The sequence below is a fragment of the Physella acuta genome, unplaced genomic scaffold, assembly GCF_028476545.2.
Source record: "Physella acuta isolate Inbredline_101_S28 unplaced genomic scaffold, ASM2847654v3 ptg000486l, whole genome shotgun sequence".
Lineage (NCBI taxonomy): Eukaryota > Metazoa > Mollusca > Gastropoda > Physidae > Physella > Physella acuta.
In genome coordinates, this window is record NW_026732005.1 from 1,145,967 (window position 1) to 1,162,445 (window position 16,479).

A 16,479-nucleotide genomic window follows, 5' to 3' on the forward strand; every position below is an offset into this window, starting at 1 on the left:
GACTGACCCTGGAAGGTAACAAAAAAACGTTATTACCGTCGGAATAACCCCTAAGGGCATTTATATTTGTCCAAACGCAGTATTTTCTTATATATATATATATATATATATATATATATATATATATATATATATATATATATATATATATATGTATATATATATATATATATATATATATATATATATATATATATATATATATATATATATATATATATCATATATAACACTAGACATTTATAAAACGAAGTGGATAAAGAACTTTATGAACTGATTCTGAGACGTGAATATCCAAATTTAGAAACACGTTTTTTACTCAACGCTTCAATGCGCAACGCACAAAATAAAAAGAGGAACGAGCCAGGCCAAACACAATTTATACAACATATTTTAGTCAGTATTCCAAATGGTAGGGTTCCTAAATAGACTGGGAATAACACACTGATTATTAGGTAATTAATTAGGGGTCGGCGTGGTCGAGTCGGTAAAGCTCATGGTTGCTAAACCGAAAAGTTTCGAGTACGAACCCTCGGGCAAGATGAGGCTCGTTAGCTGGGGACAGCCACTCTTCTAGGAGAGACAACTCCAAAATCAAACAACTGCTGCCTTGTAGTTTGTTCTTGGTTGGATAAAGGCTATGGAAGCAAATCCAAAAAGAAAAGCATGCTGAAATCGGAGTCAATCGCCTCAATGGCGCAAAACCAGTTGAAACGTATCCTTAATTGTGTTGGAGGGGGATCAGCACTATGCCCAGCCGCCTTTATTTCCCTAGCGTGAATTAGGTACCCATCAGAGCTGGGTGGACTGATTTGAAACTGATTCGAACTCGTGCCTCTCGGGTTAGCAGTCTAACTCCCTACCACTACTTTAATTTACACATTTACAGTTTAACGGTAATTTGTACACCCTAAATTGGATAAGATTATCTACTGTGATAATTGACATATGTTGTAATTAGTTAAATTTAAATGATCTATTTCTAAGACCCCATCTTTAACCCAACAAGCCACTCAATCCTTGAGTTAAACGAACAAGCAACAGACAACATCCACCAACACGCTACAGGCGTCAACATCACACGGAAGGGGATCAAGATTTTGGTTTCAGGTACGTGGTAAAGATTTTATGTTTGCTTGTCTGTTTTGTAAGAAAATAATAAATTTAAAGTGACGTATTTATTTATTATCAATTGCATAAACGTTACAAAAAAAATTGATTATTCCTGCCTTTTTCTTCGAAAACGTTTCTACTAATTGCTTCAATTCCTGTGTCGACGCGTAATTGCATTCTATTGAAATGAGGTAGGTGATGAGGTAGGTGGTGGGCTTTTTCACCAACGCGAATATCTAAAGGGCCTTTATAGGGCTAATCTGGAAAGATGGGGGGGGGGGGGGGGCCCAAAAATTGATAATTCTTCTTTGGCGCCTAAATAGATCGCTACGCCTTTGTATGTTACTTTTTATTACCCTGTCTATAGTTTATATTCATGTAATTAAAGTAATTAATTATTAGGTACTTTTTAAAAATGGAGATACACATTTTTGCTTCCACTATGGATCGCGCCCTAGGTGATCGCTTAGTTCCCCTTATATGTAGCACCAGCTCTGTGTACTAGGTTAACTGTAACGATATCCGAGAGACTTGCTCGACTGGTTCCTATTTAATGATGGCTAAATATAGATCTATTACTACGGCTTCAAGGTAAATTCCCCTATAAAATCATATTGACTACTTGTAATATTTTCTTCCTAAGTTTGTAAAATGCTTTTCAATAAGAAAAATATTGACAAGATAAATAAATATAACGCAAGTTACACACACACACACACACACACATACATATATATATATATATATATATATATATATATATATATATATATATATATATATATATATATATATAGGCCTATATATATATATAAGTGTGTGTGTGTGTGCCCTACTGTACAGGTAGGAAACACAAGGCAGTAAATTGTAATGGTGTATATACATTTTTAAAAAGGAAATAATATTTTTATGGTCTTGGGTTTTATGTAACGAATGCAAGTCTAATCTGAAAATAAATCATATTTAAAGGGATGTGTTAGTTGAATATTTTAGAAAAGGGGTGGGGCGGGAGGGGGGGTTATGATGCTGATGAGTCGTGGAGAGTTGTCCAGGGAAAGTGAAAGGGGGTAGAGATTATGTAAAAATTTTGTATAATGAGTAAGGTTAGCATGAATTTTGATGATAGCATTACGTTAGTGTTTTTTTTAACAGTGTTGCTAGTTTAAGTTTTTTGTTTTTAATTTCTAGTGTTAAATGGGAAAGTTACTAATATATTTTTAGGTCTACTTCTTTTAAATATAATACTAAGTCCTGGAATGAACAATAATTATTAAATGGATTATCAAAGATTCATAAAACGTGTTGCATCAACTAATGTTTTAAAGAAGAAATGTAAAATATTTGCCCGTATCACAGAAAATTAATGATTAAACAAAACACTTTTCCGTGACAGTATTCAGAGAAGTCCGATTTAAACAGTGTTGTATACGTTTTGTGATGGTGGGATCTCAAGAACCGGGTGAGGGGCTTCTAGTGTTTCTGACCATAGATACCTAACGTAGATTAGGTCAAGCCTTACTTCCTCTGAATTACTGTGGTAAATTGTTAATGACTGAACCGATGTACCGCGGTGTAGGACATGTCTTGTGGGGGGGGGGGGGGGTGATGTAATAACTTTTAGATCAATGTGGCGAACTTTAACCCTGAACGCATTTTAATAACGCCATTTCTTCTTTCATTTTAGGTTTGTATTTCGTGTACAGCAGCGTCAACTTTAAGCCTAATTCCACACGTTTTTCAGCTGACTTTCATTATCAGGTAGACGCCAACGAAATCTCAAATTTTAAAAATAATAACTTAATTATTTCATGCATTAAATTATATTAATTACGTTCATGCATTTCAATAATTAGAATGAAATTATGTTTGAAAAAAAAATGCAAATTTGTTAAAGTTTATGTTTACATTCAATATTTGAAAAGTGAGCAAAAAGATACTTAATAAACCACGATAATTATCTTTTTTTTTTAAATATCGTATCTGCTTCCCAGACGTGGTTCCAGTACATCAGCAGACGATCAGCCACCAGCCCAGTTTTATCTGGCGTCTTATTGAGAACTGTTCACACCTGTTGTAGCAACTGTACAGGTACTCAGGAGACGGCTTATACAGGTGAGATTTTATGTTAATTAAGTTAATGTCACGGAAATATTGTGATTAAAAACTGCCTTTAAAATGTGTATGACATACGCAATCTTGGCAAAACCAGATTGTATTTTGCTGCAAAACAGATTCTTGCTAGCCTTGGTCGAGTGGTACATCGTTTATTGCTGACCCGACAATCTAGAGATCGGTGCCTGTGGCCCGATTTCGTAGCAGATCCATGAGTTCACCCAGCCTTAAAGGGTACCTGGCTCGATTCAGGGAAAGTCGTCTGGTAATAGTTTTATCAGAGAAACAGTATCTGCTCCGTCTGGTCTAAAATAACACCACTGCCTTTTACTACTTGCAATAAAAATCAGTATTTATTTTCAATGTACCCTTTAATTAGTATTCGCATTTAATTGTATTTAATTTTTTTTATGCAGGTGGGTTTTTTTACCTGCTGAAGGATGATGTGATACAAATGATTGTATCAGGTCAAGGTTTAATAGATGTTGGTCCTGGAGTGTCGTACCTTGGACTGTTTTTGTTACATTGTAATGGGTAGTAAAGATTTAAATATATAAACACACAATATAAATATATACTCATTAATGCCATCATCAATACAAATCTAATGGATATTAAAATTGTTACCTAAATGTGCGTTTAGTTGAATCATAGTATGCGTCATATTGTATGTTGTAATTATCTTACGAATTGCTAAAACAAAACCAAAACTAGTTTATTTAATAAGTGAAACGTTCAGAGAAAACTAAACTTATGCATTCTATAAATAAGTGGTACTAAAAGAAAACAATGTGTTTCGGAGAGAAAGCAAGAGAAAACGGAAAATGTATATATATATATATATATATATATATATATATATATATATATATATATATATACATATATATATATATATATATATATATATATATATATATATATATATATATATATATATATATAATTAGAGATTGAGAGCTAAAGAGAAAGCAAGAAAACGAACTTACATGAGATTACATATTTTGTGTATGGCATAACGCGTGTTAGTGTTTATGTGCAAGTTTGTCTGAGTGTCTGTGTAACAATCAAGTAATCTTTGAACGTGGTAGAAATAATACGTGTTATTTATATATTAAGTAATATGAATCATGGTGATTTTTTTACACTTATAGCATATAATTTTTATATTTTAAATTATATTAAAATATTATTTTAAACTTTAAGTTTTGATGTTGTTGTGTTTTCTGTTAAGTAGCCAGTTTAAATAAATATCGCTTTATTTATCTAAAATCAAAGAGTACAATTACAAGGCTTCTAGAAAAAAAATATGACCTGGGAATGCAACATGCATGTCATTCAACTATGAAATACATTGTGATACTAAATACAGTGTTTTGCATTGTTAACATACATGACATAAATTAAGAAATGTACAACTGACTGTTGTCGTATTAACTTGATAAAACATGTTAAAGATGTCCAATGGATTTGTTACAATATAATTGTAAAATAAAGACGCTATGGCTGAGTAAAACACAAAATTTGACCCACAAATCTTAACTGGTTTTTTTGTAAGCTGGTGTTGTCAATTGATAAACATACAGTCACGAGTATACGGGTTTAAAATCCGAACTGTTTCAAGATCCGAACTATATTGTGTATTAGACCGGAGAGAAAGCCAAAAGCCTCGGGAAAACAAAAACATCTACGAAATGTTAAATTATATGTACTTTCGCAGTCTGTCAAAGAAGAATTTACAAAATAGAAAGTCAGCTAAATCAACCAGGATATCACATTTAGATTGTGAGGGTCTTGAAACATAAATAACATACAAAATACTTTATTTAGTAATATCGATTACTGTAAAATCTAAATGAGATGTGAAGTTACGTCATAGAGCAATATTCTTAACTACATAAACAATACGTTGTAGCCTAACTACTTTGAAACAAACTTATCAGTTAGGCTTCTTGTGGACTTGATGTAGAAACACCGATATTTAAACATAACAACTACATTGGACAAAATACAAAGAATTGATACACCATTGTGATTGATATAATGAATTAAAATTATACTATTAGAAAAAAATCAATTCTATTTCAAGCCTGACAATATATTTGACTACGAACGCAAACAAATAGGATAGTAATATAACAATGTAGATGAAAAAAACAGCATTTCGGCCTTCCGCTAAGTCTACTTTTAAGATACTGATATTTCCTGCTAAAGAATCTGATAAAGTCGGACTAAAGCTCTACAATAAAAAAGAGCAGATAGTTGTTCATGTTATGTGCCTTAGATTTGATTCTGGAACTTAGATTTGTTTTGTTAAACTCTTGTATCATGATATATCTTGATAATACAATACTGAATATATTTTTAAAAATCTTCTAAAGTATAGTTGAATGGTTACATATAAGCCACAGCCTCAAAACAACTCCGTCCCAGGCTGCGTTGACTAGATGTGTCTCTAGAACTTCCTGCAGCTCTGCTGTGAGTGAATATAGGCCACTTGTTTCCCAGAAAGTAGACCAAAGCCCCACTACTACCTGGACATGTTTGGTTTGTGTACGTGTATCTAGCAATACCGTTCCCAACATCTTGCCTGTGCACCCAGTGACCTACAGAGACCTGCTTAGAACAGCCATGAGGATGTGACACAATAATGGTCAGCTTGTCCACATCTCTAAGACTCCTGTATTTGTCCCTTAATTCCAAGCACACATCATAAAACGCTTTCAATTTCTTTTCTATTTTATCAGCCAACTCTTTATCATGGGTAACACAATAGAATGAACACCAGTCTAGATCGGACATTGATTTGCATATGGTCAGACCACTCAATGTGACCATAGGGCTTTCATCATCATCAAACCATAATCTACAGCTAGACTGGCGTGCTTCCTCCTCATCAAATACCACATGGGACACTGTGATGACCTTCACACACCACCACTCCTCTCTCGGGGTGTTGGATCCGTTACTACATGTAGGACACGGGCAATGGCTGTTGGTAGTCTGATCCGTTACACAATGTTTAACACCACGGATCCCTCCAGTACCTGTTTTCAGAGACTTCTGTCCCCTGGTCTTGTAGCAAGGATATGGATATTTAGTACCTGGTACAAACTCTGGTCTACCTGGACTTGTAAAGTTACACGCTATTCTCACAGTAATGTCAGCCATTGTTTTAGTTAGTTTATACACGATTTTGTCTTGGTACCTATCTGGGAGATGCATAATGCTAAACTCATTTACTGGTATAAACTCTGTGTGCCCGGGATTTTTTTTACAGTTAGCCAGGTGCGTGTGTAAGTCGGCCTCACTTTCATCTTCAAGACATTCTTGTACATCGGTAGAATCTAGAAGTTAGAATGTACTACGTTACTGTAACACAGACATAGATACACCTACACCTACACCTACACCAATACATACACCAACACCTCCAAATACACCTGCACCTACACCAATATATACATCAACACCTCCAAATACACCTGCACCTACACCAATCCATACACCTACACCTACACCTACACCAATATATACACCAACACCTCCAAATACACCTGCACCTACACCAATACATACACCTACACCTACACCTACACCAATACATACACCAACACCTCCAAATACACCTGCACCTTCACCAATATATACACAAACACCTCCAAATACACCTGCACCTTCACTTTTACCCGCATACTCTGACGCCATATACATACTGTTAATCAAACCCATTCGCTTACGCATATAAAGAAAGGAACTATGTTCATAGAAAGTACCTGAAAGGTAGAAATGTCCATATTCACTTTTTAAAGCCCTGTTTGTGAACATTTTCGCAGCTCTGCAACTATGGTATTAACTAGACGTAATGATCAAACAAAACAATATATTTAACACACATTTTCATAATGCTACCCGTTATCTAACAAAGGGAAAATAAAAAAAAACAACGACGATGAATATGCAGATGAGCAAAAAGTACAAAATACACACCAGCACAACAGCAATATATACGAGTCAAGTAAACGCAAAAGTCTAAACTTGTCCATTATATACCTATATTTACCGACGTCATAAGAACAGTTAAATTCCAATTCACCTTCCCTTTTGACAGTTTGGTCCGAAATATTAAGCTAAATTCTTACTTACTACCCTGCTATACGTTTATAAGCTTCGGGTTATAACCACTTCAACAGAGATAACAGGTAACATTTATGTTATCTATAGCATGCGAGATAAGAAGTTTTTTTGCGAATTGACGTCAGTAAGATTTGTTAGCGCAAATCTTTCTTTTAGAAGATAATCTCTAGAGATAAACTGTGCAAACATTAGGGGGGTTTAAAAGGTAAAGGTGTAACCGAAAGATCGATTTTAAAACTATTTGATTGTATCTCTGTATTGTTTCACAAAGTATATTGTAGCTATGTAGGTTATAAGCACTAGCTTTTTAAAAAAAGGCGCCGTAAACTTCCACAGCACACAACATGTTTAGCCGGAGTTTCGGCTGATAGTTTCATTCGTGTAATAGATTATGCAGTTAATATATAATCTTTCAACCGTTGACTTCTACTGATTCAAACAATTGATTTCATATTTCGTCAAAATAGTATGTGGCCTCAATCGTATTTTTAATAATACAAAAAGAGCTATCGCAATGTGACATATTCCTGCTGTTAAAATAACATTTCAACAACTATTATGTAGACGAATACTTTCCCAATGCAGATATATAAGAGTAGAATCAGGCCGTTAAGAAAAATATATTTTCTGCAAGACAAAGTCAAATAACTAACTATTGAGATGGGCTGGGTAGTGATTATAGAATGCCTTTTATCCAACCTTCCTCCTCCCCTTCTTCCCACTCCTACTGACATTTTATGGACACATTTTGTACGGTTATAATAATTGTACGTGTACAAACTACTAGCTGGTTTTCAGATACAATTATTTTCAACAATTCATGTATATTAATAATAGGTGGTTAATTTGTATTTAGGTAACCAGATTATTAATCTTTTACCCGCTAGAAGATATTGATTCACCTTCAGTCTGTTCAGGAATATTTTATTTAATAGGTCAAGAAGTGACAGATAAATATTCAGGACAAAAAACAGCCTAGTATTATGTGTGTGTAATATTGTGTGTAGGGGTAGGTCTATTACTGTGTTGTTTATACACGATAATATGGCATTTCTGGATTTTGAGAAAATTCAGCCACTTATTGCACCTGGGCTAGATAAAGGGCAAATGTGGGGAGAGGAGGTGGATCGTAAACATCCTATTAATTTTCTGGAACTTAATTGCTCCACGCTTAATTATCCCCCCTTACCCTCTCCGTTAATTACTCCACCTACCACTATATTATCCCGACCCAAAACAGCAATAGGACAGCGGTAACTTTTACGGCGACCGTAACGATGACTGTAAGGCGGGCGGTAATGATAAAGGCAACGACACAGTGTATTTCTTTTGAGATCGCAGTCTTTCCTTCACTCCGTATCCACTACCTAAAGATTTGATAAACAATCGTTGTATACTGACTAACTAAGATTTAGTTTAAACATTCAAAAGACCAATAAGAAAGAGTCTGTGTGTGTTTTATGTATGCATATAAAGTATGTGAGTTTGTTTTATGTTTGTGTCTCCTTTGACAGGGTATGTTTAAATCCAATTATAAAATACATTTACAATTCTATGTGTATTTAATTATTAAACGCTTGATCACTTAGTAGTTATTGATTTATGTTTGCCATTTGCTGAAGACTATAATTTAAGAAATCAATTATCGATCAAATACAATCTAATATTTTAAAACACAATAGGCACCCTATTGATTTTATTCCAAATAATGTAAGCCGAACCCATACGATCGTTAATTACTGACCTGCCGATTTTCTCGATTTTTAATTTCTCGTATATACGAAGTATATACCATTGTAAATTGTTTATATATCTAAACATACTGCCATATTGCTCAAAAGGTCAGATACGACTAGAGGTATTTCATCGACAACGTTATAGTTGACCCCCTTAGGGGTCATCCATAAATGACGTCAAGCTTTTTTTGACGATTTTCACCTCTTCCCTCCGTCACACATCGTCACAAAAAGCCAGACCATCCCTAAAATGACGTCACACTTCAGTCTACAACCCCCCTGAAAATGAAAGTTGATTTTTTATTTTAAAACATCGATATTTTTCCAAAATCTTGTCTGAACTCTGTCAAAATAGAGTATTTTAATCGATTCCTATTACAATTTATTAAAACCGTTTCTAAAAAACGAAATAAGTGCTAAAATTCCGTTTTCTAACATTACTTTTTGTTAATGCAACAATGTGACGTCACACCATCTGGACCCCCCCCCCCCTTTCCTCCCACTCATCACACGCCGTCACAATATTACGACCCCCCCTTCCCTCTACGGGTGTGACGTCATTTATTGACGACCCCTTAGAGACTTTATTTATTAACGTCATTATGTAAAAGAAATCAGAACAGTAAATATCAAACATAAACAGTGTACGCCTAGTAACACTCAAAACTAAACGTATTTATTTGATCACAAGCACGATATAACGTGTCGTTACTTTGGTCGGTACAGACAGGTATGAACACGTAGCTCGTGATTAGTTCATGCCAGAGGTGGCCAAATGTTCCATACAAGATGTTAAATTTGATTTTTTTTTAAATTAATAAACAGGTGTATACCACTTGAATAGTTATGTCAACGTTTTTGTGTTGTGACCTTGGATCAATATTTCAACCTTTGTCACTCCACTTCTTCTTGAGATCCAACTTGGCCTTTCAAATGTTAATTCTTCTAACCATAGCAGTCACCGACTTGGCATTGGCAAAATGTGTTTGCCGGGGCGGATTAAGCTTTAAACAGGGCCACTGGCTGAAATCTTTTGGGGGCCCCTACCATTTTTTAATAAAAGACGTCAGATTTTTAATTGCTGCACTTGATTACCCTAATATGTATTTCAATCGTCATAATTAAATTAATAAAATCAGCAAAATAATTTTTTTGGCAATTAAAAAAAAATTCTAGCATTACGTCTAGGAACAATGTCTCTAAACTACGACTTCAAAACAATGAGCATAAAATGATTACTTTATCTAAATTGATACGTATGACTGGCTTGGTTGTTTGCGCAAGGGTAAGTAATGTAATCCAAGCGGTAGAAGGTTATCCATAGGTGACGTGACGCTATTTCATTCGATCTTGATTCCTAAATGGAAAGGCAAAGATAAATTTGATATAAAACTCGCTTAGCACTAATAGACAATAAAGTCATAACTTAGTTTTGGTACAGATCCGTTCAAGTTTTTTTTTATTCCTCTAACCTGTTTTTCTGTAGGCTTAAATAAAATTTTAAGTTTCAGGACAGCTAAAAAAAACTGGTAGGAAACCCACGTCTTATACAATAATATCTACCATGAAATAAACGGATTGCAAACGTAATGGCTATAAAAATATATAAACAACTGAAGCTAGAAGAAACCAGTTCTTGTTTTTGAGTTTTCTTAGAAAATAGTGGGGCTGTTTACCTGGAAGTTAACTCGGAGCCAACGTCATGTACGAATCACCTACTGGTAGGCGTCAGTGGGTAAACAGAGCGTAAATCCCGTGGGACTTATGTGCTACATAGAACAGGTTGGGGCAGTGCCAACAACACACCGGAATATAGAAGTATTTATTATTTATGCAGGCGTAGTTTTGCTTATATTTTCATACTGATTAAATATCGAAGAATAAAAGAAGTGTCCAGACTGAAATGTGTGTAAAAAAACAAGCGATGCTTTCTGTTCCTTTTGAGCGATTTTTTTAAATAGCAAGCTCTAACTTCAACAGAACAATACAATTTTGGCAGCGTCAATGATAAAATGATCGGTAAGAAAATAATTATTTATCGGTATGTGTTTTCTTTACTGGTATCATAGTATCAACATTAAATGAAGCAATTTTTTGAAAAATATATGCATTTAATACAATTTAAATAAAATATAGTTTGTTTATATATATATATATATATATATATATATATATATATATATATATATATATATATATATCAATATGTGTGTGCTCTCCGAAGTTTGGTAATATATAAAATTTTCAATTAAACGACTATATGTAAATATGGACACTTGAGAAAACATAAACGCAAACGCCAACATAAACGGAAATATAAACACAAACAGAAACATAAATGCAAACATAAATTCGCATAATCATGCTAATGCAAACATAAACGCAATTATAAACGAAAACATGATAAAGACATTAAGTAACGGCTTCTAAACTATACTGATTAAAACAATAGTAAGTAAACAGTACATTTAGAGTATAAACTAAATGGAGGTAGTATTTAAAGATACCTACTACGTCGAAATAATTTATAAATTCTAAAATTCTTTTCCAGCATTAGAAAACTAGATAATTGTCTTCTTTTGTCTTTTGTTGTTGTTTTTTTTTCAATTTACCTCGATAAAACGAAATATTTTTTTCGGAAAAATATTAATTTTTGTTAAAGTATAATAAATTTAGTTTGATTTTGTTCTAAGCACTTTCAAAAAACGCACACTTAATTTAGAAGTGATGAATATAGAGATGTCTTTTTTTTTAGTTCACTTTAAATATTACCAGAGGCGTAGCGAGAGGGGGGGGGGGAGGAGGGGTACATCTGTCTCCGGGCGCCGACCTTAGGGGGCGACAAAATGGGTTGATAAAACAAATTAAAATCTCATTTTAGCTGCAGTTTTGCATTATAAATATAAAAAATATATGTGAGGGGAAGGGGGGGGGTTGCAAATTTAAAGATTGGGGGGGGGGTACAAATTGAAAATTGATAGGTTGTTCCCGAGGGGGGGCGCCAAATTGAAAAGTTTGTCCTCGGCGCTGGGAAGGCTCGCTACGTCTCTGAATATTACGCAACGGCGGTCAAGTCACGTTTTTAACTATATGCATTTCATTCACAGGTCCGTCTTTTCGACACATACAGAGATATACACATTCCAATTAGAGCTTTAATTGTTAGATACAACAATAAATTATAAAAAAAAACGATTTACATAACATTAAAGTGTGTCGTTGGGAATAAGTAACAACACACACATACTCACACACACACACACACACACACACACATAAATGCAGATTTTTAAAAGTGCAGCCTATACAAGTAGCATTGGCAAATATGTTCTTGTTTTTTAATATTACTAGTGGAAAATATTATGTCTTCTGTCTACACATAAATGAATTAAATTAAAATTATCTAGATATTCTTTTTGTATAAAAAACATATTCTCTTTAACAAAATAACACACAGACATAAACTAATATATAACATTTTTATTAGATTTTTTAATAATAATTCAGTTGTTACTGTTTTAAATTATATTTTAAAAATTTAAATAATCGAAAATATATAAATTCATATAAAAAGATACACATTAATGCTTAAAAAATGACTGTAAGTTTACTCTGGAATTTCTCGTCATAAATATTTAGGCTAAGTACTTTATAATTATTTTGGTTAAACGCTAAACATTTGTTGCGTCAGTTTTGTTTATATGACAAGATTGGGATAGACTATGATTCTTTTATGCACAAATGTGTGGCCAGCTTACACATCGAAAAAGCTTGGAATTTTTCGTGTTCTAGACAAAACAACAAAAAAAGCACTCGAATAAATATAGCAAATGGAAACGACACTTTTAAATCTTTTACATATTAGGATAAAAATATATTAGAATCTATACGTTTTCTTTTCTTCTAAGAACACAGTAACTCGCGACGGGTGTGCTAGTAATACTAATAAATGCGCTTGAGTGTTTGTGTAAGTCGGTATGTATTTTTGTAGATTAATACATAACCGCAAAACGTTAATATATAAAAGACATATTAGCATAATATAAGAAGCAGCTCTAGCCCACCAATTTGTAATATTTTATAATAAAATGCTATGATAGCAATATATTTTCAGGTTGGTTGAAACAATGAGCAGCTTAAAAGAAATGGATTTAGTTTTATTTGGAGCAGTAGGAAACGGGAAAACAATTTTTATGAAATGTACTCATCCTTATCTACTTTGTCTCCAGCTCGTTACGACTGGAACATATTTGAAGATCGACTGATACAAGTAGTTGATACGCAATATCTGAGTAATAGTAGGGAAATGGAAGTATCAAATAACAGGGTAATAGAAGAGGCGTTGTTGACTAATCCAGTTGGATACCATGCCTTTTTGTTTGTTGTAAAATTTGGCTTCCGATTTAGTGAGAGTGACTTAGAAATATTTCAGAAATTGAAAGTGGTTTTAGGAGGCGACTGCATTAAAAACTACGGAATCATTGTTATGAGTAATGGTGATCATTTTAAAATTTGTAATACAAATCAGGGCATTAATTTTGAAATGTATTGTAAAAGAGAAACTGGCCCATTAAGAAAACTTTTGGATGAGTTCAGCAACAGAATTGTTTTATTTGATAACATTATCGATGACGAAAAGAAAGTGAAAGAGCAACTAAGGAATTTGGTTGAAATGGTGGATCGTCTCCCAACTGACGGTAAAAGATACACGAATGAAAATTTCGTAAAGGCAGCAGAAAAACTTAAACACGTGTATATTTCTTCAAAACTACCTATAATTAAAAAAGAAACCTTTCTGTCTTTGAGACTAATTTTAGACGACCTCAAAAGTTGTAATTCTGAACTACACGAGGATACAAGAATACAGGACACAAAAGTACTGCACGAGCTGTTGGATACATTAACACAGACCAGAAAGAATGTAAAGAAACAAATAAAACTCGGTTATATAAATTTAGAGGAAAAAGTTACGTTTAAAGCTACAGAAGAAAATATTCAAAAGATGGAACAAGATATAATAGTAAGAAATAATAAGAAAAAGACTGAACAAAATAAGCAAAAGGAAAAACATGAAAAGCGTATACAGGAAGAATTGAAAATACATGAGCTGCTACAACAGCCAGTTGACACGGAAAATGCAGAAAAGGAACGAAGCGAAATTAAAAAGAAAACGAAAGAACAAACGAAACCTCTCGATGATAAAAGCGAAAAGAGAGACGAAGAAATTAAATGCAGTGACAAAGAAGAAATAGATCAAAAACATGCTGAAATTGAAACTGAAAAAATAGAAAATGAGTTAAAACAAATCGAAGCACAGTACTTAAAAATGAAAGACAAAGTAAATGAGGAAATCTTAAGCGCTTGTAAAGGTGTGCTATAAATAGTAGTTTCCGATGCAGGACTTCTTTAAGCCGTTAGACAAATACTAAAATAGAAAAAAGTAAGCTAATATATGTATATAACGGAAGACGACTACGTATAATATAAGAACAAAGAGTACTAGTAGAAAAATACAAAAAGCACAGCATGCTCATATCGCAACACCTGAATAAAATGCGATAAAACACGCAGAAATTGGGCTTTACAAATGCAAAATGTGCTACCCGTGCTTCTTTTTAAAAATGACAACCAATGCTTCATAATGTTGAAATACACTTTGAAGAAGGAAATGTATACGATTGTAAAACTAAGCTTTTTGGCTTCGGAAAGTTTAAAACGTCTAGATTTTTGTTCAAAATCTTAGTTTCGTTTTTTTATGTACTATTGCATTACATCTTTTACATTAGTAATACGATAAAGAAAGGAGGTGGTTAAGCAAGGCAAGGTGTAAAAAGGCGAAAACTATCAAAATCTCATTTACTTTTTGTGTAAGATTAAAATACTTCCTCTATTCACTGTATGGAAGAAAGTAAACAGGTTATTGATTAATTTAGTTACCAAAGGAAAATTAATTAATGAAAGCAATACATAGTATTAAATTACAAAGTAAAATCAAAACTTCTTTTTTTTTTTTTTTTTTTTTTTTTTTTTGCAATTGAGAAATTTCAAGAAATAAACTTTTAAAATATTCTAAGCTTTCTTGTATTGTCTTTATAAAAATGGTAGTCATGAATTAAATGTTTTCCCCCCGTATATAGGAACCCAAGAAATACAAGAGTGTCTCAAAGGAGAAAGTGAGATTAACTTACAAGATCACATGACCAATTGTACGAAGAATCCGGGTCATACAGCGTTCATACCAGTCAATAAATTTTCGCTTGACAATCTACCCAATGGTTACAAAGACAAATATTTTGTAAAAGTCACTCAAGCTTTGTCTGACTTGACGGTCAGGGTTGCTGTCAATTTCGTTAGTCCACGTCGACCAGAGTTTATACCAGGCACACAGGAACATTATGCAGGGTACAAAAGTAGGGGTCAGAACTTGCTGATGACCGGAACAGGAAGAATATATCAAGTGATTCAGAACAATGAAGGAGTGTACGGCAACAGAGCGTGCCCATGCCCTGAATGTGACCTCTCCGGCACACCCAGCAAAGTGTGGTGGGAGGTTGAAGTGAGGACAGCCAGACACGTGGTGTTTGATGAGAGTGAGGTGAAACAGTCCAGCTGTAGATTATGGTTTGATGATGATAACAGTCCAGTGGTCAAGATTTATGGATGGGAAGTGGGTGATTTTTCGACAGAAGAAGATTCATGTGGGCTGTATTATGTAACTCACGAGTTACATATTGCTAAAACTCTCGAGAGAATGTTAGCAAAGTTTTTAGATGTAAGTAAGAACTTGTCAGTCAGAAGGCAAGGCAGCGATCTGGACAAGCTGACCATCATAGTGTCCCATCCTCACGGCTGTTCTAAGCAGGTCTCTGTAGGTCAGTGGATGAAGCGGGAGGAACTCAGGACATATTTAACCAGGTTCACATACACCAACTGTACTTGCCCAGGAAGCAGTGGGGCTCAGGTTTATAGACGCGGGTGGGCTTTGGCCCATCACCCACATAGTACAGCTCTATCTGATGGATTAAACAGTGGAATGGTCAGATGGGAAGGCTAATACGTATGTGAATTGTTTACAATCATGACGACGCTGAGTTAACATAATATCATACGTACAGTTTTTAATGAACTATATGTATCGGTGCTTTTTTATCAAACCATTTTATATTTTGTATGTGACTCAGCGTGTTGGTATTTGTACAAGTATCAGAAATGTGCATGTTGTAGAAATTAAACTATTTTATAAACATCGTCATCTTTTCCTTTTTGTGCCTAAGTTTGTGTATAATAGTGTGGAATATTATTAGTTTATAAATTCGTATACGTTTTTTTTGTAAATCGGAAATAGCGTAATGTACCATTTTTGGTCACCAGAATTTTGTCA

General features: G+C 33.8%; 3 protein-coding genes across 4 annotated transcripts; 2 read left to right on the top strand and 1 right to left on the bottom strand.

The window, feature by feature from the left end:
• The first annotated feature begins 330 nt into the window (after positions 1–330).
• On the top strand, positions 331–3,763 carry LOC131944248 (uncharacterized). Its single transcript, XM_059304786.1, has 5 exons — positions 331–412; positions 988–1,110; positions 2,798–2,871; positions 3,105–3,225; positions 3,642–3,763. The coding sequence occupies exons 1-5, from the start codon at positions 331–333 to the stop codon at positions 3,761–3,763; spliced, it is 522 nt and encodes a 173-aa protein (XP_059160769.1).
• A 1,670-nt stretch (positions 3,764–5,433) lies between these two features.
• On the bottom strand, positions 5,434–7,095 carry LOC131944249 (uncharacterized). The gene is made up of 3 exons (XM_059304787.1): positions 7,002–7,095; positions 5,870–6,572; positions 5,434–5,464 (listed from the first exon to the last, which is right to left on the bottom strand). Exons 1-3 carry the CDS (start codon positions 7,051–7,053, stop codon positions 5,434–5,436), a joined length of 786 nt encoding a protein of 261 aa, XP_059160770.1. The 5' UTR covers positions 7,054–7,095.
• A 3,914-nt stretch (positions 7,096–11,009) lies between these two features.
• On the top strand, positions 11,010–16,275 carry LOC131944210 (uncharacterized). Of its 2 annotated transcripts, none has more exons than XM_059304743.1 (2): positions 11,010–11,117; positions 15,236–16,275. In XM_059304743.1, exons 1-2 carry the CDS (start codon positions 11,111–11,113, stop codon positions 16,150–16,152), a joined length of 924 nt encoding a protein of 307 aa, XP_059160726.1. In that variant the 5' UTR covers positions 11,010–11,110; the 3' UTR covers positions 16,153–16,275. The 2 variants fall into 2 exon arrangements, 1 of the variants encoding a protein (XP_059160726.1); XR_009387004.1 differs by lacking the exon at positions 15,236–16,275 and adding an exon at positions 13,213–13,283 and having other exon boundaries at positions 11,044–11,117.
• The last annotated feature ends 204 nt before the right edge of the window (positions 16,276–16,479 follow it).

Bases quoted from the DNA above. Each gene is read 5' to 3' on its own strand.
- LOC131944248 (XM_059304786.1), top strand. From the start codon at position 331: ATGCGCAACGCACAAAATAAAAAGAGGAACGAGCCAGGCCAAACACAA. The intron at 413-987 runs GTAGGGTTCCTA...TCTATTTCTAAG, and splicing joins TTTAGTCAGTATTCCAAATG to ACCCCATCTTTAACCCAACA. The intron at 1,111-2,797 runs GTACGTGGTAAA...CTTTCATTTTAG, and splicing joins GATCAAGATTTTGGTTTCAG to GTTTGTATTTCGTGTACAGC.
- LOC131944249 (XM_059304787.1), bottom strand. From the start codon at position 7,053: ATGTTCACAAACAGGGCTTTAAAAAGTGAATATGGACATTTCTACCTT. The intron at 6,573-7,001 runs GTACTTTCTATG...TCTAACTTCTAG, and splicing joins TGGACATTTCTACCTTTCAG to ATTCTACCGATGTACAAGAA. The intron at 5,465-5,869 runs GTCACATCCTCA...TTTTTATTGTAG, and splicing joins GACAAGCTGACCATTATTGT to AGCTTTAGTCCGACTTTATC.